We start from the raw sequence: 27,537 nt of genomic DNA, 5'->3' as shown, positions 1-27,537 counted from the left end.
GGTCAGGTAAACATGGAGAAAGTACATAAATGTATGCCTCCAATTTGTCCAATGTTGCACTGACAAATGCTCAGGTCTGGAAACGAGATAAATGTTTGTGCATTGTATTTAATAAACACCACTATGTTCAATTCCTTTCACATTCTTTTTTCCTAACATATTAATTTTGTGATGCTAAGTGTTTTAATGCCTCAGTAAAAATAGTCCATCAACCACGAATTACCAAGCCAATGATTGGAAATACAGGGTTCTATGGGGCAATGAAGTTCATCCTTCGCTTTACTGACACTTTTCGATCTTTATTCCAAAGTTAACCAGCTCCACAAAAGTCAACTTGAAGGTACAAGTAGTGGTTCAACCATAAATTTATCAATCACATTTCCGAGAAACTGTCGTTTGGACCAATATACAGCTTGCCTGTCATAGCTCAGAACGGACAATCTATGTCCCAGTGAAAACAATTAAGAATAATCTCATTTGCTTTAGCAAGTTTTCGTATCCATATCCTGAGCTGAGTTGACATTTAATAATGTACCTCTAGGGAATTCCAGATTGTGTTTGTGATAGAATCGTTACAAGGCTGCAGTTGACTGCACAAAGGAATCACACACTTCCTTTTCTTAACTGCTATTTGGAGGAACAAGTGCCAGTTTTGGTAAAACTTTGGTCAACCATTGAATGAGTATCCTCATTATTTCATGCTCTCAGGAGCCAGGACGCAACGCGCAAGCAAATTCGTCATGTTGCTTAGCAACTTTGATACAAAAACTGCGGGCTCAGTCACTTCCCAGACTAGTGATTTGCCAGATCTACCATCAACTGACACTTGTTTTTGAGAAATTTACCGCCAAAAATAATTTACAAAGCTTTCATTTTAACACTTATGACTTGAATTTATGAACAAAAACCTAACAATAAAGGCAAAAGACCAGAAGGTTCCATTTGTAGCTGTGGTGTGTGCGCCTATGCTTTAGCTGCCACTGATGTCACAACCAGTATGATTATGTAGTAGGCAATTTAGTTTAGTATGCTATGTAAAGTAACACGAAGTGTCATTGATGTTGTTTTTTTACAACTACTTGTTGTGTCATTATAGAAAATATCTGTACCCCTTACACGCAATGTTTTTTGTTTTAAGCCCCCCACCCCTCTGGAAATTCCAGTTGAGCCCAAAACATTCTTTTAAAATTTTAGCCTGAACATGCCCCACCCCCTTGGAATTTCCAGTGACCTTCCATGGGGTGGCTATGCAAATGCAAATGACAGATGTACAGTATCACAGTATGTTGCCAAACAGGGATATTTTTTGTTGCTATGTAATAAGCTTACACTTTGAAATGACTGTGTGGTTGCTGTTAAATATTAGAGTGATTTCATTGATTTTGATAAATAAGACATGATTAGTACATTTTTTGTTTTTTGATATAAACAACAGTTGCCATGACAAATCTTAAATAAGCATATTACCAATATCTTTTAAAATTTATTTCATGCCATGCAGCTCTATTCTCAAAAGCCAAAGGACAGTACCTGCGCCTGGCATTGCCACTCCATGCCCTATTTCAAGAACGCCCACTGCCCGCACGTTTATCAAATCGAATTCCAGAAACAGTGCAGGAGGCATCAATCAAAATGATTGGACTCTGCATAGAACACACAGCACTACTGGCAGGGAGAGATGTAAAGGATGGCAGAATCACAGCATCTGCATCTACAACAACTTCAGCTACAACAACAGGTCTAACTGCTGACAACAGACTCCAGCAAATGGTATTGACGTACCCTGGAAAGTACGTCAGTGCTTCAAAGCTGAACAACGTCAGCAAGTTCCGTCGTGATGGTGGAAAACAAAAGGTTGTAATGGTCTTCACTGCCTTGGAAAACAAAAACCTTGGTGCAGTTCATTTCAGCAAAAGCAGAGTAAGTACAAACCGATGAATGAAACTAACAATAATCAGGGTGTTCATTAGGCATCGGAGTTCGGAGAAATCTCCTGCTACTATGTAGAATTCTCTGGCTACATTTCAAAGGCCTGTACCTATTTTTTTTTTATTAACAAGTGGAACCCTTTAAAAATCATCCTCCAGTTACTTCACACCATTCTCCTGCTATTACAATTCTAAATGATAACCCTGAATAATTGCCACTTGAAAAAGTAAAATATAGCCTACATAACAGCCAAGCTTTAAAGCCCATTTGACCAAAGCTTATCCCAATTTCCATAACATGAACAATTATATGCATCTAAAAAAAGTTTGTTCGATTCAGAGTGCACTAACCATGAAACATTGTGTCTCCAAGAATTATCCCTTGATAATAAAATTAAAAAAACAATGAAATGTTATCATTACACAGCGTCTAAAGAGCTTGCTGAATTATATATTGACATTGAACATTTTACACTCTTACTGTGGATGGGGGGGGGGGGGGCACTAGCCTAACGGATAATGTGCTGGACCCCAGATCAGGAATATCTTCTCTGAAATATTAAATTTATTTTTATCTTGATTGCATTTCAGTTGGCATTCTTCATTAAAAAGGACAGTACCATCCTCAGTGATGAAGAAATGCCAGATTTTCTCTTAAGCCTCGAACAACTTGGCATTACATTAGAGGCATATAATGGTGCTTATAACAATGACGAGCATCCTCTTGCGGTGGAATCCATGACCCATTATGAACAAAGTCAAGGAAAGGATCACCCACCACCTAACAAGCGCCAAAGAGTGGATGATTCACAAGGCACCAGCAAAGAACATTAGTGACAATTCTTTTATTTTAAAAGGTCAACTAAAACAGGGTCCACAATTGACTTTATGATAACAACGCCAGCTGTAGCCTAAACTTAAATTTTTTTCAATTGTTCAATTTACACTTGAAGACAAAATACTTATTGTTGTAGCGTAATTTCGTCAAATTTAAAAGTTATAAACAAAAGTTCAAGTTAATGAACCACTTTTAATATGTTAAATGAATAAAAATACTTTTATTACTACCTTTAGGCAAAGAACAATTTTCAAAATATTGATTTCAAAAAACATTACCGGTATATTGATCCACACTTTGACAAAATTGTGCAATTGTTCAATTTACACTTGAAGACAAAATACTTATTGTTCTAGTGTAATTTCATCAAATATAAAAGCTATAAACGAAAGTTCAAGTTAATGTGTTAAATGAATAAAAATACTTTACTGCCTTTAGGCAAGGAACAATTTTCAAACTATTGATTTCAAAAAACAATATATTGACCCACACTTTGACAAAATTGTGCCAAGTTGAACATTTACATCTAATTCCCTGCATTCCTGGTACCCCTCCTCGAACTCGATTGCCCAAATCTTAGACTTTGACGAAATTTCGCCGAATTCATCGTTTTCGTCGAATTCCCTGCATTCCAGGTACCCCTCCTCCCGAACTCGATTGCCCAAATCTTAGACTTTGGCGAAATTTCGCCAAATTTGTCATTTTTGTCGAATTCGTCGTTTTCGTCGAATTCGCCGCTTTCGTGGTACCCCTCCTCTCGAGCTCGTTCGCTCAAATCTTAGACTTTGGCGAAATTTCGCCAAATTCGTCATTTTCGTCATTGCGTGCATTTCTGGACATATCTCGGAAAAACAGGAGAACAATGTAATGGAAATAATTATACACGATGGATACTCAGGCAAATACTTTTTATGTTCCTGTGAATGGATTCCGTTTTGCTTTTCTATTCCTTATTTCAGCACGATACATAAAGGAATCGTCGAATACTAAGTAATTGTTACTCTACTGTTCCTTAAACACTCTATTTCCACTTTCTCTTACCTCTACTGAAGCAAAACAGTCCAGAAGTAAACTGCGAAAGACTTCGACGCGATCAATCTGCAAGCGGCCATTGAAATTGAAGTACTAGAGCCCAGAGAGAGCGCGCGCGGCCGCGCTGCTCTCGCGGCTGGCCCAGTCTACTCGCCCCAACTTTAAACGGAAAATTACCACCAAAGCGAGGACAGGACTAACGGAACATTGGAATGAAACGATCGAAAGCTGATCTCTTTACAAAACCACGAGAAACAAACACAGGAAAAATGAATAAAGAAAGAAGTTCAAAGATAGCAAAAATGCCCAGTAACAGAAAAAGAGCCAGTTCATTACCATACCAAACCAAAGAACAATATAACTTTTAAAAATTGACATAGAGACAGTTTATTTATCCACGAAGAAATCAGGTGCCGTAGCTCGTTAAAACGCTCTCGTGAAATAAATGACATGATTAAATAGAAATCTGAATATTAAAATATAACTATAATTAAAAGATAATTACAATTTCAATTAAAAAGATTTCTTAATTACAATTTAAAAGGACTTTAAAAATAACAATCAACAGAAAGGGCAACTGCAGTTGTCTTCACCGGGTAAGTTCGATTCGGACAGTAATTTTAAAAGTGGTGGCGAGATCCTCAGCCTGGCGGACTTCACTGGGTAAATCATTCCAAATGCGTCGTAATGTATTACTAAAAGAATGTTGGAACCATGATGTTGAATGCCTGAGCAGGCTCACCTTGGGCACGCGCGAATATACCTTGGGGCACGCGCGAGTGGCGAGCGTAGCGATAAGACGCTCGCTGTCACGGCTACGCCGCTCACGTGTAGCTCTCGTGCGAGCCCCAAAGTGAGCCTGCTCGCAGGCTATATATGTTGAGAGGCTTTGGTGTTCTCTCTTTGTGCCAGAGCCACGCAAGTTATACTTATCACATGTCCGTATTTGAAAAAAAAAACGTTTGTAGATATTTAGGGCCGTCGTTTTTGAAGGCATCTAAATAACAAAACTAGAGTTCAAAAAAAAAAATTCTGCGATATTTCAAAGATTTTATACCAACTACTTTTAAGGCATAATCATAGCAATACGATTTCGGCAAGTTAATTAAACAATGTTCTTATGACGTAGAAATTTGCGTCTTCCAATAGTTTGGACTAGCCCTTTAAAATCCCTAGGAGCAGCGGTTCGCAGTTCTCGAAATGAGGCAGGATAAATGCCTTGTATAGCCTTTTCGTAGTCTCGAAAGGTATAAAGCGTCGCGAACTACTCAAACTTTAAACATTTCTTTGTAATTTTACAGTTCAAATAAACTTTGTTGTTGTTGTTGTCATTTTATAAACCTTTCTCAACTGCACTGAGATATGGTCCTTAAAAGACAACTTTTTGTCCAAGTTTACTCCCAGAATCTTTAGATATTCCGAAACAAAAACAGGAGCATCGTTGCTCAGGGACATAATCGTATTTTCAAGTACCAACAATAAGAGCTTGCGTAAAATAATTATAAAATGCACATGGATTGGTTAAATGTAGTTGTTTTACGTAAAAAGGGTATAGAGCAGTTTTCAATTGAGTGTCGTAAAACCAAAACCAAAGTAAACTCTGGCCATACAAAGACACAAAATCACAGTGGCCAATCAAAACTCGAGCAAATACATGTGCTGGCACGAAGCGCGGGCCCGCGGCGGTCACGATTGGTTTTGGTTTTAGTTTTGATGGCTGGAAAGTGGCGCGAGATTTTTAAGCCAATCACTAGCGTAGTAATGCAACCAGCAAACGCAAACTTTCGACACTCAAGCAAAAACCGCTCTAGTAAACACAATTTAGTAACACATGCAATTTATCTCTGCATTTCTGGCTCTGAATTCTGGATCAAGCAGTCCAAGGACAAGCTCTAGGGAGGGTCCCTGGACCTTGCACTGTGTTCTTGCGTAAGACACTTAACTCTACAGTGGGGAAGGGAGACGAAGAACAGCCTGGAAATCTGCGAAAGAGGGCAAAAATGTTTTGTTGTTGTTTCCCATTTGAATAGTTTACATGTAAGTCTTCATTTCCCTCTAAAAGATAATACTTTTCAAACTATACATTTCTAACCACGTATATCATTCTTATCACAGGTTCTGTAAAATTCTTGGACAATGAGCCACATAACAAGGCAACATTATCTTGCAGGCTCAAAAGAAATTATGAAAATCCAGGCAGAAGGAGGATTAGGGGTCTACTGGTAAGGATATTCAAGCAGGAGCTGGGATTGAGCAAGAAAAATATTGTCACCATTCAGTAAGGATAGAGGGGTCTGGATTTTATCGTATAACCCACTCAGAGCTACATAGCTTAAAAACCTGTCACACTTTTCTTTCTGCGTGACAGGTGTTTGGAGCTTTCCCTTGATAATTGTTTAATTAATTTTTAACAAAACTTAACAGTGGTCACTATGTGAAAATAGTGGTCAGATGACATAGAAATATTATGGTTTTTCCTGTTTGATTTCTTTCAGGTCACTTAAAAGTTCAGCGATGCTGAAGGCATTGTCATGCTTCTCAATCCTACAAGTCGCTTCTGTGCTGCATGTTGATACATCTTCCTTTAGGACCTCATTCCTATTGTAAAACTGGCCATGCTGGTTTACTTCAAAAGGTTTGTCACCTTTCGGTATTAGGTCTTCTACTAAATTAAAATGATTTTCTCTACTGTGAGTTCTTTTATGTTGCTTTAAATTTCCTGCACGATTAAAACACTTGCCACACTTGTTACATTCAAAAGGCTTCTCTCCTGTGTGAGTTCTTTTATGTTGAGTTAAATTCCCTACATAAAGAAAACACTTGCCACACTGGTTACATTCAAAAGCTTCTCTCCAGTGTGAGTTCTTTCATGTTGCTTTAAATTCCCTACATAATGAAAACACTTGCCACACTGGTTACATTCAAAAGGCTTCTCTCCAGTGTGTGTTCTTTTATGCCGCTTTAAATCTCTTGCACGTGTAAAACACTTGCCACACTCGTTACATTCAAAAGGCTTCTCTCCAGTGTGTGTTCTTTTATGCCGCTTTAAATCTCCTGCCTGATTAAAACATTTGCCACACTGGTTACATTCAAAAGGCTTCTCTCCTGTGTGAATTCTTTCATGTTGCTTTAAATTTCCGGCATGAGTAAAGCACTTGCCACAATGGTTACATTCAAAAGGCTTCTCTCCTGTATGAGTTCTTTCATGTTGCTTTAAATTTCCGGCATGATTAAAACACTTGCCACACTGGTTGCATTCAAAAGGCTTCTCTCCTGTGTGCGTTCTTTTATGCCGCTTTAAATCTCCTGCCTGATTAAAACACTTGCCACACTGGTTACATTCAAGAGGCTTCTCTCTTGTGTGAGTGCTTTTGCTTGATGTATGTTCTTTCTGATTGCCTGTTTTAGTTGAACTCTCGCTGCACTTTGTGCAATCTTTAGCCATCAAGGGATATGTACTTTACCCACAAGCCGGTAATATGCCATTCTCAGACCTAAAAACACAACAGAAAGGTAATATTAGTGTGTTATTACAGAAAATATCCATACTACATCCACCGAATCTGTTTTGATTTAAAGTCACCACTTCCTGAAAGTTCCAGTTGAGCTTCCTGCTTTTGATATAACATTTTGGCCATTGAGAACGACTCCCACCCCCTCAGAATAATACCCTCTGTGGGATAAGAGTTGTGATGGCCTAAGGGGTAGTGTGCTCTACTGCGGATTGAATAGTTTGAGCCCTGGACAGTGTCATTACATTGTGTTCTTGGGCAAGACACTTGACTCTCAGAGTCCCTCTCTCCACCCATATATGGAGAAGTCTCCACCCCTCTGGACATTCCCATTGAGTGTCATGATTTTGGCTATTTAGACCCTCTCCCACCCCCTCAGAAGAATTTTGCAGTTACTCTCCATGGGGTGCGTCAATATTTTCTGGAAGGAAGACAAGGCAAGGCTTCCCTCATGCCATCTGGTAAAAAGCTAGCCAGGTATTTGCATGTGTTGTCATTTGGGATGTCAACATTAATATGTAAAACTTACGAAAACACAGGTGGCAGGTAGCTTCCACAAAGTGTTCATATTCCCCCTGCCCCACCCAAATTAGGGATGAGAAATTCCTGGGCGTTGGAGGGGTCTCAAAGGCCAAAAACTTTAAGAAATTTTTATTAGGCTTATTCCAATTACTTTGAAACTTTGGAATATGTTTACATGAGCCAAAAATAATAGAAAACGAAATTTCAGTTCATTTGACCTTTAAGGTGGCTCAACTGGATTTTCAAAGGGGTAACACCGCTCAAGCTTGAGAATTGACTACGTCGCCATTAACAATGCTATCGAAAAACGATCACCACAGTTGTATTAGATAAAGATGAAATTTTTTTATGACCAGTGTTATATTGACATCGGAGTTGCCATAGCGACGAGATGACATCATTACGTTTTTTACTTTCGCTCGTATTGCTCGGCACCAGGAGATTTTTTCGAAAAACGCTTAAAGGAGCTTGTACCACACATAGCTGCCTCGATGTTGGCAAAGTTTGAACAAATTCTATGAGAGCGTTTTCGAAATATTTGGGGATGAAGTTTTCGGGCCTATAAATACAGTCAAAAACATACTAACGAGAAAATGGGGGTAATATCTAAAGAAAACGACGCGCCTGTGAATTGCAATTTCATCTTATAGTAGTTTGATTCCATTTAAAAAAGTGTGTGTATGCTTCATAGTCTTTGTGTGGAAAAATACTAGGCAAAGGCAAAATACTAAGTTGCTCGAAGGAGTTGACACCACCAGGGTCCCTTGTTCTCAGCTGAACTATAACTGTTGCACTTCACATATTTCTAACAATAATCTAGGATAGTATTTTTCGACAAGACAGGTTAAATTATAATTTCCAACCTAAGGAGCTTTTTCCCTAATATTTTTTGTTTTGGAAAATTGTGCACGAACAAAAAACAAATACTTATTCTTTTATCCTCGGGCATCAAAGCACTTTCCTGTCTACCCCATACTTGCCTGTTGTAATTTTATTTCCCGGTTTCATTTCATTGATATCCGCCAGAGGAAGTAAAATAACACAAAATCAGCAGTGATTAAACTTTCGTTCGAAAAAAACCCTATGAAGAAGGCCAAGTAGTTTTGAGTGTTAACGATCCTCGGACCTTGATCAAAGTCCAGTCCAAGAATCTTTCCTTTACGAGAAAAGACTGGGCACAGAAAGGCAGCGACGTAAGCCTTCATCGCCAAGTTGTTAGTTTTAAAAACAAGACGCCTTGAAACTTTATGAATAGTGGTTTGAAGTCTTTTTATTATATGGCTACAATAGTACGCGCGCTCTGATTGGCTGCTGAGCGGGCATTATTTTCTTGTAATGACCGGGCATTATGAACAATTTTCTCGGCTCGGCGGTTTTTTGAGTTGTGAGTAAAAGCTACTAGCGCAATTGCGAGAACGACAATAAATACCGACAAAATGTCTATCTTTTCAACAACTGAAAGAAAAATATTAGCATACCGATACTTTTTTAGTATGAGCGACGAAGGGAGCCACAGAGAGCGAGAGCGAGTTTCACCTCGGTGTTTTTTAGATCTTTCAGTTTAGAACAGCGCTAAAAGGCCATATAATAAATAACTTATTAACCTCGTCCGTTTGGTCATTACAGGGCAATCTCAGACCTCGGCCTTGATGTATTGACCTCGCTGTCGCTCGGTCAATACATCAAGGCCTCGGTCTGAGATTCCCCTGTAATGACCTCACTCTCGGTTAATAAGTAGTATGTAATGTTGGTCGTTATATTGACTGGTTTGCTACACTCAAGGTAAGATAAACGTAGTTAGGATCAGTTTAAAACGAAAACTTACTGGTTATGATACGAGTCGAGAAAAATGCTTTCAAAAGTATAAGCGATTGCATAAAATGCGATTGCATATTGTCAGTGAAGCGCGAGGTTTACGGTCGTTTTCTCCTACGACAAGTTTTGCTAACGACCAGCGCTTAAGAACGGGAAATATTTAGTATTTTTACTCCCTATTGTAGTAATACTTAAGTTGGAGTCTTGTACGCTTTTAACACTGCAATATATTAGCGAAACGAACCGTAGACAAAACGACCGGTTACTAAAGTGAGTTGACAGTTTCTTGACTTCAATCTCGCATCTTGAAACTCAGTTTTCGATTCGTGAAGATGAAGTGTTTCGAGTCCCAAGGTTTGATGTTCGATTTTTGAGCCGAGAAATATAATGAGCTTGTCGCTAGACTGATTTCTCGACAAATAAATTGGAGAAACGCACTGCACTTACAAACGTTGTACGGTAATGCACCTATTAACAGGTGTGTGTATGTGGGGGGAGGGGAGGGGGTCAGGCATGGGGTGAGGATTTTGACATTTTCTTTAAAAAAGGCAAATTTCCCACCCCCAGGACGAAATAATTCGTCAACATCCCCACCTGGGAGCAAGGGAAGATGGTCAGATGCCCTTAAAACCTTGTTGTAGGGGATCACATACGATCAAAATCCCTACCCTGGGGACATCACAAATGATCAAAAGCCCTACCCTGGGGATATCACAAATGATCAAAATCTCTACCCTTGTGACAGACCACACGATCAAATTCCCAATCAGCTCGTAGAATTTGCCATGTTTCAATGCTCAATGTGCCAAAGTTTATCGATATTAAGTCGAAACGTCTTCGGATCTTCCTCAGCAATCTTCGGTAATCTTCGGAATTCTTCGGAAAAATGTTCACTAACATTCGCTGCCTCGTCCCCAGGCGCCGATTGGCCGGACGTTGAGGCGGTGTAAGGCGGGAAAACAGGGAGCGCGGGGATTGATGGTTAGGGGCGGCCGCGGAGGACGTCCGCTTCCCCGTCCGCATCAGGCCCAGAACGCCAAGCGAACCGTGCACGTCAGTCCCACAACACCAAGCGCGAACCGTGCACGACCAAGGACGAGGACGCCTGGGGACGAGGCAGTAACATTCGTACGACCTTCGGACAACGTTTTGAAAATCTTCGGAAATGTTTGGAAAATGGTCGGAAATCTTCGGAAAATCGTCAAAAACAGTAGGTTTATATAATAAACAGAATAATACATGGTTGCTTGGATATATGAAATTTATCTTCTCATGTTCAAAACCGACATCTCACGAGTGAGCGCAATCGATTTGAACACTCGAAAATAAATTTCACATCTCCACGCAACCACGTATTATCCTCTATATTTTAAATGAGTAAGCTCCGTTACATAGAGTGGTTTCCAGGGAGGTCCTTAAATCACAAAATAAAAAATGGAAAGGTTTCAAATAGCGATCGAATCCTTGTATGACAGTTTTCTGGAAATTAATCCAATTAATCCCGATATAACTGTCCGGAAAGCTGATTTCTTTCCAAGACTTCCAAAGAAAATACACTGCAAAACCAATTTCTAATTTTTTATTAAGAAATAAATGCTAACCCTGAAGCACTTCTAAGTTCTAACAAGGGCATGTAATTTTGAAAAACATCTAAACGAAAGTTATTTGTGAAACCCTACTAAGATTTAATTAGCTGAAAACATAGACATTGATCTAGAGAAATCAAAGGCAAAAATTTTCTACTGGTTACTAGATAATAAAGTAAATCATTCATTTCCTACTGGCGCAACCAAATAGAGTAAAAATTTGAATTTTCAAATTGACCAAACACTAGCAAGTTTGTAGACATGTGGTAACTTACCAGTACAATTTTTTGCCAGATGAGTGGGCGAGCACGCGAGTTCTCGAGAAAATCGCTTGCGCATCGTGTCTCTTCATTAGAAGTAACTTTCTTGTGAGCTTACACTCTCCTCTGGCCCTGAGAAAATGAGTGGCACGCTTGGATTCTGGGACTGGCATCTTAAAGAGTTTTATTAAAAGTTTTCAAAGAACATCCCAGCATATGAATGTGGTAGAACATTCCCCCACCCTGGGCTAACTTATTACTATTGTGGCTTTCCTTTAAGTGTACCGTTTTCTTGTATTAGGAATAATGCCTCATAAAGAACATAACTCAGTTTTTGTTTTCATATTTTTAAAGGTTAAGCCATACCACGCCTGACTGTGTGCAAAAAAGCAATATGGAAGTTAATCACAAGAGCCACCAAACGTACTCATTCAGTGAAAATGACCGTGTGGAAGAAGAGAAAAGTACAGGTCCTGAGAGAAAGTCTTTTGGCGGAATTGAACAACTACAGGATCACACGAAAGCACACAAAGAAGAAGAGCCTTTTAAATGCAACCAGTGTGGCAAATGTTTTACTCGTGCAGTAAATCTAACCCGACATAAAAGAATACACAGAGGAAAGAAGCCTTTTAAATGCAACCAGTGTGACAAACGTTTTACTCGTGCAGAAAATCTGAGGCAACATAAAAGAACACACACAGGAGAGAAACCTTTTGAGTGCAACCAGTGTGGCAAGTGTTTTAGTGCACTACAACAGCTAACACGACACAAAAGGACACACACAGGAGAGAAGCCTTTTAACTGCAACCAGTGTCAGAAACGTTTTACTAATGCAGGGAATCTGTCAGTCCATAAAAGGACACACACAGGAGAAAAGCCTTTTGAGTGCAACCAGTGTGAGAAGCGTTTTAATAGTCTAACGAATCTAAAAGTTCACGAAAGAACTCACACAGGAGAGAGGCCTTTCGAATGCAATCTTTGTGAGAAACGCTTTACTCAGGCATTTCACCTGACGAAACATAAAATAACTCACACAGGGGAAAAGCATTATGGATGCAACCAGTGTGGGAAGCGTTTTACTAGGTTGTTTAGTCTAAAGCGACATAGCATTAGAACATTACACAGGAGGGAGAAGCTATGTAACAACGAAGAGGATAATGATACTTTCAGTATCGCTGAACTATTAGGAAACCTTACAGAGATCAAACAAGAAAAGTGCTGATATCTGTTAGAGTGCATTCAGTGACGAAATATTCTGAAAGGGGTACTGTAGCGTATATAGCAACGTTAGTAATGCTGCACCCATTGAAAACCAGGAGGGGTAGGACAGATGGAAGTTGCATAAAGAGTACATTAATTTTACAACCCCCCTCCCCCTGCCCCTGAAAATGCCAGAAAATTACGCATGCTCCCTGAACTGCTTGGGAAAATTTTGTATCCTCCCTCCCCCTCCCCCGATATTAGTGTACTTTGTTTACACCTTGCAGCGAGAAGACTTAGCTGATCATTGTAGTTTTTTATTATTGGTTATAAGTAGGTTTTTAACAAGTAGGAATTTCAAAAGTATTCCAGGATGTAGCACTTGTCCCAGTTCTTGTTTCCAAAGTCCAAAAATGTGTCGGTCGGTTTATATCAAGCCTGCGAACCCATTTCCGGCTGTCGCTTGTCTCTATTTTTCGGCAGAGACAAGCGACAGCCGGAAATGCGTCTGGGTTCGCAGTTTATCTCCTCATAATCTACTTCTCCAAATGTAGTGAGTACTACGTACACTTCTGTTTTTATTCTCATCGTGAGACGTGTCACTAACTGATGTTTTCTCGCATACCCTTTTTACCCATGTACCTTAGACATAGTACCGCGCGCGCGGGGAGGTATCGGCGCTATGTTTTACGGTTCTGTTGATTTTTTTTTCGTTTAAGATTCAAACCGATCACAGCACAAGAAACGACTTCTGCGGTGACTTCATGCATTGGCACGTCACCTTGTTACTGATTGTACATTACACGATTCCTATGCGTGTAGTTTAGCCATTGTGTTTTGCTGTAATAAGTAATTTGTTTAGTTACATGTATAAACCCGCCTGACCATCGATGAAAACCGATAATTGATGATAATCGATACCAATCGATTATAATCGATGCCAATTAATCGATTGATATTGAAAATCGATGACCAATCGATGACGGAAAATATTGTGACTTTTAATTTCATCGTCGTCGATTTTCATCGATTATCATCGTTTTTTATTTGGTTTGATTCAATATGGCTGCTATTACATCAACTCAGTGGCTCTTAAAAGCGATCAATACCTCATTTATTCATTTTCGTGATATACTGTTTTGCCTGTTATGCATCAAAAACAAGGTTATTAAGAAATGGGGCAAGATTTACACTAGCGTATAGATTACTTGAGAAATACAACAGCAAAAGTTGTGTTATGTGCAGGTACAGTTAGCCACAAACTCCTTACTAACTTCATCGGTGAAGTCGCAGGCATGGTAGCCTTTGACCACGCACTTAATAGCAAGTGTAATGTCCGTTGCTTCATCCCTGGCTTTATTCGCCTCTTCAGACATGTCATTTTAGGATTGCGAAAATCTATTTCCGGATATCCTGGAGAGTTTTCCTCGGGATGCCCAAGTACGCTGCAAGATATCGATAACAATCGATGACAATCGATTAAAATCGATAGCAATCGATGACAATCGATGTAATTAAGAAAAAATTATTTGTGACTATCGATTGGTCATCGATTGGCCGATACCAATCGATATCAATTAACTAACCATCATCGATTGATATCGATTGATTATTGATTTCCGATCATCGATTTTGATCGATTGGTCAGGCCGGGATAAAGAATATATTGTTCTATTTTTTTTTTTTTCTTTTTTTTTTTTTTTTCCCCCCCCCCCCCCCCCCCCCCCCCCCCTTCTTTCTCCCCCCCCCCCCCCCTCCCCCCCCCCCATCTTTTCCCATATCTTATCCACGCCGGACAATGAGCGGCATAATTAATGAGTGAGAATGGTAAACTATTAAATGGCTGTTTGACATTTACAATTTCATCCTAATTTGTGGAGGCTCCTGTGACTTCTTCGGCTTGGGTGTCCTGTATTGTCATGGGAAGTTTTGTCGTTGGGTCGTCTACCTTTTCGCCGCCACCTTGAATAACAAATCATAATTATACCTTTTTATATGAAATAAACGCTCCCCTAAATTAAGATGTTTGAAATAAACTCGACTAAAATTAAGGCGAATTGGAAGAGAAATTTATTTTAAATAAAGGAAATTAACGCGAGGGACGGGGCAATTTCTCAAAATGAAGAATATTATTTAAACGGAATTTGTATGTCAAAATATTTTGGCTGCTGTACCGCCCTTCCAAAAGCAGGGATTAAGTAAATAAATATTGCAGATGACATATCTTCAAGGCTTTTTCATTGTAAAGATTGAGAAATGGTATATAGAGAGCATAAGGATATTGTTTACTGTGTTCGGACAGTAAAAAAATAACCGGACAGGGGGGGGGGGAGTTTTCGGTGCAGAGATTTTTTAAGGCCTTCTTGTCTGCAGGATTTTTTCTTCCGTTGTAAGAATATATTTTTTTGTAAGAATATTATTTCAACTGCTCGCAAGAATTTTTTTAGACAAGTCTCCCTTGCAGGATTTTTTTGGGGAAAAGTCACCACACCCCACTCCGGTTATTTCTAACAGTCTGTCCCTAAAAGCTGAGTTTTGTTTTAGTGTCAAAATGCTGTTATCAATCGAAGCGAGCAAACAGTTAACGTCAGTCAAGGTAGCTTCGCTCGAGCATGGTACGACTCACTCTCAAAATGCATATTTCTCATATTGTTGACCGCGTTACGAATTGACTAAGAGCGTGGGTACGAACCAACCGAGATTGGCCATTGGTAGGTCTAAATTTGGGTATGAAACGTCTGAGTACGAAACGTCCGGCGTATGAAACTACTGGATTCGGAGACGACTTTCGTTCAAGAGAAACTTATGATCTGAAGCTTTTGTTGACAAGAAGATCCATTGGACCATGTCTAGTCCAATAGTCGAATTAACTTGGGGGAATAGACTGGGCACGGCGTTTATTCGAGGACGGCGTGTATTCAATTTATTTCTTGCTAACAATAGTATGGTGACTAAACATTTGAATTTTAAAAACAGAAAAATGTTTTAATGCTTGTCTGAAAAGTCATTTTCACGGTCTTAAAACATTGTTATAATAAAAAAAAATATATATGTTTTTGAGGCTTGCCCAAACTTCACTATTACTGCATTTGCTTTTTGATTCTATTATTGGAATAAACACCGCATCATGAAGTGGCGTTTATTTGAGGGCGGCCTTTATTATTATTTTTCTGCCCTAAGGGTTAATTCGAGGAAGGCCTTTTTTCGAATAAATACGGTATGTGCTGTTGAGTGGATTGTCACAAAGCGCTAGGCAGCGAGGTGTGCGTTCCATTCCGGATGGCCTAAATAACACTTCTGTTAGCGTAAATGGCACTCCGGTTAGCCTTCAGTTAGCGTAGGTCGCTTGCGGTTAGCCTTTTTATTTGGAGTAGGATTTCTGCCTCGCATACCTGGCTGCCTTACCTCGCACAATTGTAAGACTCTTGACAAATTATTAACAGAATAATAACAGTGGTCACTTTGTGAAAATACTGGTCAGATGTCACACAGTAATATTATTGTTTTTCCTGTTTGATTTCTTTCAGGCCACTTAAAAGTTCAGCAATACTGAAGACATTGTCATGCTGCTCAATCCTACAAGTTGCTCCTGTGCTGCATGTTGCTTTATCTTGCTTTAGAACCTCATTTCCATTGTGAAACTGGCCATGCTGATTAACTTCAAAAGGTTTGTCACCTTTCTGTATTCGTTTACGCTTCATTGTGTTTTCTGCTAAAGTAAAAGGCTTTACTCTTGTATGAGTTCTTTTATGCAGCTTTAAATGTCCTGCCTGAATAAAACACTTGTCACACTGGTTACATTGAAAAGGCTTTTCTCCTGTGTGTATTCGTTTATGCTCCTTTAAGGTTTCTGCACGATTAAAACATTTGCTACACTGGTTACATTCAAAAGGCTTCTCTCCTGTGTGAGTTCTTTTATGTTGCTTAAAGTTTCCTGGTTGACTAAAACACTTGCCACACTGGATACATTCAAAAGGCTTCTCTCCTGTGTGTGTTCTTTTATGTATTTTTAGACTTCCTGCAAGATTAAAGCACTTTCCACACTGGAGACATTCAAAAGGCTTCTCTTCTGTGTGAGTTCTTTTATGTTGCTTTAAATTTCCTGGCTGACTAAAACACTTACCACACTGGTTACATTCAAAAGGCTTCTCTCCTGTGTGTGTTCTATTATGTAGCTTTAAATTTCCTGTACGGTTAAAACACTTGCCACACTGGTTGCATTCAAAAGGCTTCTCTCCTGAGTGTGTTCTTTTATGTTGCTTTAAATCTCCTGCACGATAAAAACATTTGTCACACTGACTACATTTAAAAGGCTTCTCTCCTGTGTGAGTCCTTTTATGTCTTGTTAAATCTCCTGCCTGATTAAAACATTTGCCACACTGGTTACATTCAAAAGGCTTCTCTCCTGTGTGAGTTCTTTTATGTTTCTTTAAATCCCCTGCCTGATTAAAACACTTGCCACACTGGTTACATTCAAAAGGCTTCTCTCCTGTGTGGGGTCTTTTGTTTGATGCATGTTCTTCCTGATTGCCAGTTTGAGTGAAACTCTTGCTGCACTTTGTGAAATCTTTAGCCATTAAGGTATATGTACTTGAACCCTGGAAATATGTCATATGTCAGATCAGACCTGAAAACGCACAAAAAAGTAACATCAGTGTGTTGTTCCAGAAAATATCCATGCTTCTCCCTCCCCACAGGAATTTTGATTTGAACTTCCCACCCCTTGTAAATTCCAAACTCTTGTTTAAAAATTTTGGCTATTGAGACCCCCTTCCACCCCTCAAAATTCTCAGCTACCCACTGTTGGGTTGGTATGGCTTTTGTCTGGAACCACATATTCTACTGTCATATTATCTGCAAGAATATAATGTGAAGCACAAGGCAAGATCAAAATTATCGCCCATCCTCCAAACACACACTGGGGCTTTGAGGTTTTTATTAGGAGGAGTTGTATTACATAAGCGAGGGGAAGCTACTCCCATATGTGGGCTATACATGTATACGTGGCTTAACAGGGAATGCTTTTTGCCTCTGGCTCTTGAATAGGCTATAAAAATCACTGTATTTTTGGACAAATGAATATATTTTACTTCATTTAAGGAACAAAATGGTATTTTTTTGAGTTCAATAAAAACTATAAACACAGTGGGGGCCACTATCCAATCAGAATCTCAAATGCTCGTTAGCACAATGTCAACAGGTTTTAGCATAGCAAACAAACTGGTAAAAACATAAAGATAATCGTCAGGAAGACAAATGAATAGATATTGAGATTTATTACAAATAGAATTAAGGCGTCTGACAACTGTTTTATGTAATTTCTAGACCTTATACTTTCATGGGTCCGTTCTACAACACTTTATCAACTGCTATTTTTACCTTTTTAACTTCATTATTAACCTCGTAAGTAGTTTTATTTTTGGACCTCCCTGAAAACCACTCCATGTGAGAGGAGCTTCCTCTTTAAAAATTATTTATTATAATTTATTATTAGAAATGGAATGAAATAAATGTCCTATCATTAGTTGACACGTTGTGACTATTTTCTTGTCATAAAAGGTAACCATAGCAGTATAAAACACCCTTAATTTTAGCTTCCAGTGTTAATAACAGGAAAATGAGCTCGGTGACCTCTATTTTTTATTGGAGAGTTATGTTCAGCATGTCAAAAATCTGGCAGAGTGGTTCAGAGCCACCTTGCATTTCTATCGAGTTATAGTGCAAGTTTGGAAGAATGAGAAATGTTGTGGGAACACGAGCCAATAGGCAAGTGTTCCACAGCTTTTTCGTGATCTCCAAAACTATTATGAGTGTTCCTATAACTTGATAGAAACACGGAACACGTTTTCTATTTCTCTCAGAAACCACCGCAAGGGAAAAATAAATCACTCATTCATTTTGAACATCAAAATGTAAATTCTCTTTCCTCGCACTATTATTATGACAATAGCTTGTGCTAGTTCTGTGTTTCTGGGCTTTTTTAAAATTTATACAGGGTAATGTGAAGTGAAAAAATTAATTCAGTGCATCTTAACTAAACATGTTTTTAATGTAAATAACAGTTCTTCCAAGAGCCTGGAACTGGCTTCATGCTAGAGCACTCAATAAATGTATGTAATAGCGAGATCAGTATAAATTTATTTTCCACTTCACGTTGTCTTCGGCTTCACGGTCATGTTTTCTGAAGTATTTCCATTGGGTACCTCCGAAGGACGTTTTGTAGTGGAAGACTTTTTGCTTTCTGGGTAGAGCATAGGAAGTAATTTTAACTAATTTCGGAGCATGCGCGGCCTCGTCCGGTACGGCCACATGTTTTTTGCCTAAGCAAACATTTGGCCGCCCTTGCCTGTAAAATCGTCGATAAAGCCTAGGTCTAACCCAGAGAGACATTGATACTAACTTTAACTTCCATGCAAAGAGCAAGGAAGAATAAAAGAGGTGACCGAGGCTCAACAGAAGAAGAAACAAGCACTGCCAAAAAATCCAACATGGCGGATTTAGAAGAAGACGCGAGCGTTTTGTTCACCGAGAAAGAGCCTACCCTGCTTGAGATTAAAGACCTCCTCATAAGCATTCGGGCTACTGTATCTGAAATTTCACAAGAGAATCGAGCTCTCAAGAACGAACTCGCAGAGCTGAAAGACTCGCTGTCCTTCAATGAAAAAGAGCTACAAGAGATCAAGGTTTCACTAAATAAAGCAACAACAACCAATGCATCACTACAAAAGGAGCTCAACAAGACAAAGGAAAATTTAGAAGCCACTAAGCAACAACTGGGTAAGGAAAGAGAAGAAACACAACGGGTTTGGAGTGCTTATGACGACCTCGAGCAGTATACTCGTAAAAATTCCCTTGAAATCCATGGTCTACCTGAACACGTCTACACCGACACAGAAAGCGCTGTCATCAAAATCGCAAGTGCACTCGATGTAACTATTCGGCCTGATGACATCGAAATCTCACATAAATTGAAAGGCAGAGAAGGAAAGCGACCGATTACTATTAAATTCTGCAGTCACAAAACAAAGTCAAAACTGTATAAAGAACGCATCAGGCTTCGTAACATCAAAGTTTCTGACATTTTCCCTTCTTTCTCGTCCGCCGCTGAATCTAACCAGGACCGCATTTATATCAATGAAAATTTAACACAGCACAGAAGAGATATTGTGAAAGAGGCAAATCAACGAAAAAGAAACAAACACCTCTCAAGCGTGTGGACACTGGATGGGAAGATTTACGTGAAGTCCTCATCTGATGGTGAACGGTTTCGAATCTTCTCTTTTGAAGACCTAGAAAACATTTGACAATTACACCAGACATGTCCCTGAACAAAGGAAGGACTCGGCCGAATTGAGGTTTTATTTCCTATCTATAATTACTTTCCCCCTGTGTGTCCTGAGTTTTCTGCCTCCCCCTCAGCATGCTTCGTTCTAATCTTCTAAGTTATTTATGTCTTTTTGTGTGTGTGTTTGCGCAATTTATTATATATATTTCTATTACTTTTTCGATCCGCTTTAAGTCTAATAAGTCTATTTTGCTTCTATCGTGCCACATTTCACGCAGTTTAATATCACTCCTATGCTTTGTGTTTCGCGGTATTGCCTTGCTTAACAAACACGATCTTTTAGCAGTAAAATGGTCGCAAGGAGGGCTTCGTAGCAATTTTAACTCTATATTGATTGTTATTTTCATCCATGTTTTGCCAAGAAAACATCATTTGTCTGAATTATGACAACTCCATTTACAGCATCTCTTTGTTCATTAAATGTCAGAGGTCTAAACCAATCGCGTAAACGAAGACAGCTTTTTAGGTGGCTGCACAACAATAGATTTGATATAGTATTCCTCCAGGAAACCTACTCAACAAAAAGCATAGAAAACTTATGGAAATCTGAATGGGGTGGCAAAATTTATTTCAGCCATGGTACAAGTCATTCGAGAGGTGTCATGATACTATTGAATCCCAAATTAACTGCTATAGCTGACACCATCGAAACTGACAAAAACGGAAGATATTTAATTCTTCAGGCAACTATTTGTGATACCACCTTTAGATTGTGTAACATTTACAGCCCGAACAATAATTCTGATCAAAAAATGTTTTTCTCGAACGTTCGTGACATTCTCAGTAATCGTTCGGACAATATAGATAGTACTATAATCGGTGGAGATTTCAATTGCGCGCTAACAGCTCGTGACAAACTAGGAGGTAATGCGGTAGAAAGAAAAAACAATGTAATCAGCGAAATCTTCGAACTGCGCGACCTGTTAAAACTTCAAGATGTTTGGAGGTATCAGCACCCTGATCAACGGCAATTCACATGGCGCGACAAGGCACTAAAAGTACAATGTAGATTGGATTACTGGCTAGTCTCTAAGGATCTCTTAGAGATCGTGCTTAATACAGAGATAAAAGAATCCTCTTTGTCAGATCACTCTGCAATAATTATGACACTCCAATCTAAAGACTTCGCGCAAAGAGGACCTGGTTTTTGGAAATTTAATAATTCTCTCTTGGAAGATAACACCTTCTTAGAACAACTTCATTGTATAATACCGGAGTACAAAAAGAAATACTGCTATCTTACCGATAAAGGTTTATTCTGGGATATGATAAAAATGGAGATAAGAGGTTTCTGCGTGCGTTACTCAAAGAAAAAGAGCAGAGAGCGTAAGAACATAGAAAAAGATCTCTCAGATCAAATAGACGCCTTAATGAAAACACTCGTATCAAACAGGTCAAAAGAGAATATTGCTAAATTATATAGCCTGAGATCGGAGCTAAACAAGATTGCTGATTACCGGACCAAAGGAGCTATTGTAAGAAGTAGAACAAGATGGCATGAGCAAGGAGAAAAAAATACTAAATATTTCTTAAACTTGGAAAAACGACAGCATGCCAAAACATACATATCGAAGCTTAAATCTCAAGATGGCCAAGAAATAACAGACTCCAATGAAATTTTACACTGCCAAAAGCTGTTTTATAAAAACCTCTACACAGAGGTACCTCGAAAGAACCGGCACGATAAATTATTTTTTGAAGACCCAAACCTCCCAAAATTAAACGACGCTGACCTAGAGAAGCTAGAATTGCCACTCACCAAGCAAGAATGTTTTGAAACTCTTAAAATGAGTGCCAAAGGCAAATGCCCAGGAAGCGACGGATTCACTGTAGAATTCTATTTACATTTTTGGTCCGTCTTAGGAGATGAAATGGTTGAAAGTTTTAATTATGCTCTAATACACAAATGTCTAAATATAACTCAGAGACAAGGAATTATCAAAGTTGTGCCAAAAAAGCGGAAAAACAAGCTATACTTAGAAAACTGGAGACCAATATCTTTATTAAACACTGACTATAAAATAATAACAAAGGCCATAGCAAGCAGAATCGCCAACTTTCTCCCCAAACTTATCCATGACGACCAAACCGGTTACGTCAAGGGGCGATACATTGGCCAAAATATTAGGCTGATACAAGACATAATGAAAATAACATCTTTAGAAAATATACCAGGCATGACAATATTCGTCGATTTTAAAAAAGCCTTTGATTCGGTTGATTGGCAGTTTTTATCCAAAGTTCTAGAAGCGTTTAACTTTGGGCCACAAATTCGCGACTGGATTAAAACTTTCTATACCGACATTACTAGCTGTGTTATCAACAATGGACATGCCTCCGAATTTTTCAGCTTACAAAGAGGAGTCAGACAAGGCTGTCCCTTATCTGGAATCTTGTTTGTACTTTGTGCAGAAATCTTAGCGAACGCAGTTAGGAATAATAAGAATATTAGAGGAATACAAATTTATAACAAAGAATACAAAATATCACAATATGCAGATGACACTACTGCATTTGTATCCGACGCGTTGTCAGCGCAGAACTTGTTCGAAACATTACGCGCCTTTCAAGAGATTTCAGGACTAGAAATAAATAAGTCCAAAACTGAAGGAATGTGGATAGGGTCACGGAGAAAGGACGCCTCGACACCTTTTGGTATAGCTTGGCCTTCAGAGCCGATATATGCACTAGGAATCTATTTCTCTTACGACGAAGCTGAAGCTTTCAAAAAAATTTTGAACAAAAACTACTGTCTATGAAGAACCTTCTTAATCTTTGGCAATCAAGAAACCTCACGTTGTACGGTAAAATAACCATTCTTAAAAGCCTCGCTCTCTCGAAGCTAGTCTATAATACATCGGTACTTACTTTTCCCCGAGAATTTGAATCTTCAGTTCAAGCAACCATTACTCAGTTTGTTTGGAACAACAAACCTAAAATTAAACATACCACCATGATAGGCCCGAAAGTTAAGGGTGGCTTAGATCTGCCAGATTTCGAAATAATGAACAACGCTCTGAAAGTCACTTGGGTAAGAAGGCTGCACGAAAGCAATGAAAATGCAAGCTGGTGCCATATACCTCTCACACTATTAAAACAGGTAGGAGGTATTTTCCTACTAGAATGCAACTATGATTTAAAGTACCTCAAACTAGATATACCCATACAATTTTATAAGGATGCCTTAAGCATTTGGCAAATCATAAATAATCATACTCCAGCAAACAAAGAACAGATTCTCAATGAAATTCTGTGGAACAATCGGTTTATTAAGATCGAAGGCTTCTCTGTTTATTACCATAGTTGGCATGCTGCAGGAATAACCAAAATCAAAGACATTTTCTACGAAAACAACTTCCTGACATTTGATAAATTTTGCCGCAAGTTCGCCATCAAAACAAATTTTCTTACTTATTATGGCTTATGCAACTCTATCCCCCAAAACTGGATCCGCTTGTTAAAAGAACTTGACACCGACGCACCCACTTGTTTAGAATATGCAGAGAAAATTCCTTTAGACAAGCTTTCATGTAAATCAGCTTCGAAACTTCTAATCGGGCTGAAATTCATACCTCCCACAGCAGAACAAAGAATGTGGCAAGCAAACTTTGATAAGAAAACTATTAAAACTATCTACAGCATTCCTTTTAAAGTGACCAAGGATATTAGGCTCGCTATATTCCAATTCAAAATTATACATTATATCTTGCCAACTAATGCAACCCTTTTCAGAGATAAGATCATTCAACATGATAAATGTCATGTCTGCGAGCAAAAACAAACCTTACAACATCTTTTTGTTTCTTGCCCGGACGTGCAATCTTTCTGGCAAACCTTTTCCCACTGGTGGAATGTTAAAAACGACGATTTTATTGAACCATAATATACGGCTTCACAAACAACTTTGGCCAACAACTTGGTTTAAACCTCTGCCTGATAATCGCCAAGTATTACATCTACTCTGCTTCAAGAGAACAAGAACAGTACTATTTCGAAGCCTTCCTTGCTTTCCTCAAAAGTAAACTATCTATTAAAAAGAGTACGTGCAAATCACAAATCATTCTTTAAATAAAACGTAAGCTAACCATTTCCTACAAATGTAACTAAGTAAAAAACAAACTTGTATTACAATTTGTCCGGCAAACCATGTTATCAAAAAAAAAAAAAAAAAAAAAAAATCTTACCAGATAGAAGCCCTTATTTGACTTTTGCATTCTTGTATTGAATTTTTTTTTTTCTCCTTTTCTTTATTTTAGTCTGTAACTTACAAGTCAATGTAATCTAAGCTGTCCTTTTGTTTATTCGTGGTTGTAAATAGTAACTAAATGTAAATTATTTTTTGAACTGTTCAATAAATGTTTTTGCAAATAAAAAAAAAATAAAATAAAAAAAAAAAAAAAAATTTAACTAATTTCGAAAATTTAAGGTGGCTCTGAAACCGCTACGAAGATTTTTTTTAACTTTGCAAAAAGTTGTATCTTTATCATTAATCACTAATCAATCGTACTGAGTTACCGGTATAAGCAATAAAAGCGCAAATTAAAGGTGTTTTTAACAGTTAATATTGTTGCTATGGTGACGAGTGACGTTATAAAGACCACAACTTGTCCAGAAATTATTAGACATTTATTTGCTACCACATATAATTGTAGCAGCAACTGATAAAGATTTGTAGTACTGACCCATCAAAGTTAAAGAGCTGGAAAGTGCTGGAAACCGTTGTGAAACTCTTTAATAAGGTTATTCCATCCAAATAGAAAGTTCTGGCAATAGATTTTTGTTCAAACTTTGCCTATTGATTGGTCATTGAAAGGAAACTTTATTTTTGAAATAAAAAAGGGTGGTCCCTGCATTTGTTTATGAGCAGGAATACCTTGAATACACCCCATGATTCCTTACAACATAAGCTTTCAGAGACATTATTATTTGAACCGTTCACTTCACGTTTCATGAAGGTAGAAAGAATAGGGAGACCAAAATGCGAAATACAGTCAAACCCCTATTAGGGACCACCCATTAAGCAGCCAACCCCTATTAAGTGGTCAGTTATTCAAGTCCCAAAGCTTTTGTTAGAATAAAACTGCAAATAAAAATCCCTTTAAATGGCCACCCCTATTAAGTGGCCGGGGCCACCTGTTTGCCATCCCAAGGAATGTTCTTCTATTGTTTTTTTCCCTTATTTAGCCGCCAGTAAGAATGTAATATACAATTTTTGGCTTTGTTTTCAACAAGGTCGAACAGACAAGAGTTCAAAAAAGAAAGTGATGGCTGATAACATCATTCAAATGTCTTTAAACAAGGGATTATTGTCCTCTTATGTCATTGAACCGATAACAATTTAATTAATGTTTCTTGATTAAAGGTCAAATGAACCGCAATTTCAAAATGCCATCTTTACCAACCAAACACTAAAACTAACCATTATTTAGTTACATAAAAGAAAAATTTGCTTTCTGAGCCTTAAAGTGTGAATTACAGCAAAAAATATGAGGATTTCCGAAGGCTTCATGAATACATTTCTGGAATGACCGAGCATTAAAATGGAAGGAATGGTATAAGTTTGTGACGTCATAATTGGTGTTTTTGAAGATGACCGCAGACCTATTCTGCAGACCGCACCTTAGACCAATTATGAAGTCACAGGTACATGTATTTATTTCCGAAAATTTTTTTCAATAACTTGGAGGCCTAAAAAAGCATTTTTTAACTTGCAATATCTCTGCGATGCAATGTCCAATTACTTTGAAACTTTGGGATTTGTTTACATGAGCAAAAAATAATAAAAACAACGAAATTTCGGTTCATTTGACGGTTCAGCTGCCGGTTTCGCTCGAGTTCGTACCGACCGAGTTCGCCCCCCAGTATGACTGACTTCGCTCCCACGTAATAACTTCAGTTAACTTAATACGAAAACACACTTTAAACATGAACGATAATTTCTAGACATGCGAAGTCACAATGGTAACTTCAGACGAGCGAACGCAAGCCTTGAAAGTGTAAACTTCGATTCAGTTTTATTCAGACCAGCGAACACACCCTTTGGACATGAAAGATAACTTTTATTTGGACAAGCAAAGTTGTGCTTTGAAAGGGTAAACTTCGATTAAGCTTTATTCAGACGAGCGAACACACGCTTTGAGCATGAATGATAAGTTTTATTCAGTAAATCAAAAATAAAACTTGGCCATACAGTTGAATCCCGATAACTCAAACCCGCAATAACTGGAACCTCCCTCTAACTCGGACCTTTTTCGATTCCCCTCCAGGTCATTATCATACTAAGGGCCTGTTTACATGGAGGGAGGGTGCCCCGGCTAACCGAGTTACTCGGCTAGAAGGGATGAAACATAGCCCGCCTTTACATGCAGATTTCACAGCCCTTCTTTCCGAGTTGAGACAGCGTCATTGAAGCGTGTCACAGCGTGGGAAAACCATGTAGCTCCAAATGATTGAAGAATAATATGACTTTTTGCTGAATAACCAAGGCTAGCCATCTTCAAACCTATTTTACTTAAATGTGCAAGCTTTTAGAAATTTACTTCGTCCATTTTTGGGGGAATTGAATTGAAATTCAACAGTCTTTGGCCGCCAAATTGAAATTAAATTTGTTGTTTCGTGAATTAGGATAATCATTCCTACTAAAAATGTCGAATTAATTAGCTGTTGCTTCAATAATTATTTTCCAGCCTACAGATAAAACTAATTTGATCTAATTCTGGTTAAATAGCACTGTTTTAGTTGTTTTGGTCCAGAATTTATACATTTTATGCCATTAACTTCAAATTTAAGTTAAGAACACGCGCGAAGACTTATCCCGGCAAGCCGGGATAGCCCGGGCATAACCGTTTACATGGCAAAAAGCTATCCCGCCTAGAAGGGTGCCCCGGGCAAGTAGACCGAGTGCCCCAGCAAGGCGGGTTTCCCGTCTAGCATGTAAACGCTTCAATGCGTTTTCTAAAGAAACGTATGAAAAGTTGGCTCGCCCAGGGTAGCTCGGTTAGCCGGGTAACTCGGTTAGCCGGGGCACCTGCCTTCCATGTAAACAGACCCTAATTTTACCTTCAATAACTTTCGCTTTCCCCTGAAAGTTCAAGTTATCCGGATTCAACTGTACTAGGGGCGAACATGTTCATTAACTGGGGGCGATTGGGAGTGAAACCGGTAGTATTCCATTTGACCTTTAAGGCACAGAGTTTTAGTTGACATGGATTCAACTTGTTCCTAGCATGCAGTGATCTCAAGGTCACAATTATCATGATTATATTATCACGAGTACTGGCTTAGCTGACATGCCGGCGTGCCATCATGCGTAAAATTATGAATAGTATGGGATAACACAATGCACTACTGAGGAATAACCTTAAATATTTACAAAAGCAATAAGTAAGGAAATTTGCGTATTCACATGGGCATGGTGTCCATGGTGAGTTCTCTCAAACATGAGCTAGTGAGCCTTTGATTCGACAGACAAAACAGAATATTCTACTCTAATATAGAGG

General features: G+C 38.6%; 2 protein-coding genes and 1 pseudogene across 3 annotated transcripts in view; 2 read left to right on the top strand and 1 right to left on the bottom strand.

Annotated features, from left to right (window-relative positions):
- LOC144658005 (uncharacterized) overlaps positions 1–27,537 on the bottom strand; it is a 38,876-nt pseudogene that overhangs the window by 9,776 nt on the left and 1,563 nt on the right. Inside the window, exons 2-3 of the transcript XR_013571636.1 lie at positions 16,197–17,320; positions 6,270–7,258 (exon numbers count right to left, since the gene is read on the bottom strand). The product of XR_013571636.1 is annotated as an uncharacterized LOC144658005 (transcript). The remainder of the gene's footprint in view (positions 1–6,269; positions 7,259–16,196; positions 17,321–27,537) is intronic.
- LOC144658368 (uncharacterized) lies at positions 1,762–3,002 on the top strand. Its single transcript, XM_078518793.1, has 2 exons — positions 1,762–1,920; positions 2,520–3,002. Exons 1-2 carry the CDS (start codon positions 1,768–1,770, stop codon positions 2,760–2,762), a joined length of 396 nt encoding a protein of 131 aa, XP_078374919.1. The 5' UTR covers positions 1,762–1,767; the 3' UTR covers positions 2,763–3,002.
- LOC144658317 (uncharacterized) lies at positions 7,216–13,136 on the top strand. Its single transcript, XM_078518731.1, has 2 exons — positions 7,216–7,311; positions 11,848–13,136. Exon 2 carries the CDS (start codon positions 11,888–11,890, stop codon positions 12,713–12,715), a length of 828 nt encoding a protein of 275 aa, XP_078374857.1. The 5' UTR covers positions 7,216–7,311; positions 11,848–11,887; the 3' UTR covers positions 12,716–13,136.

This window comes from Oculina patagonica, chromosome 6, assembly GCF_052425735.1.
Source record: "Oculina patagonica isolate OP01 chromosome 6, crgOcupat, whole genome shotgun sequence".
Classification (NCBI taxonomy): Eukaryota; Metazoa; Cnidaria; class Anthozoa; order Scleractinia; family Oculinidae; genus Oculina; species Oculina patagonica.
This window is presented reverse-complemented; position numbering and strand designations above follow the sequence as displayed.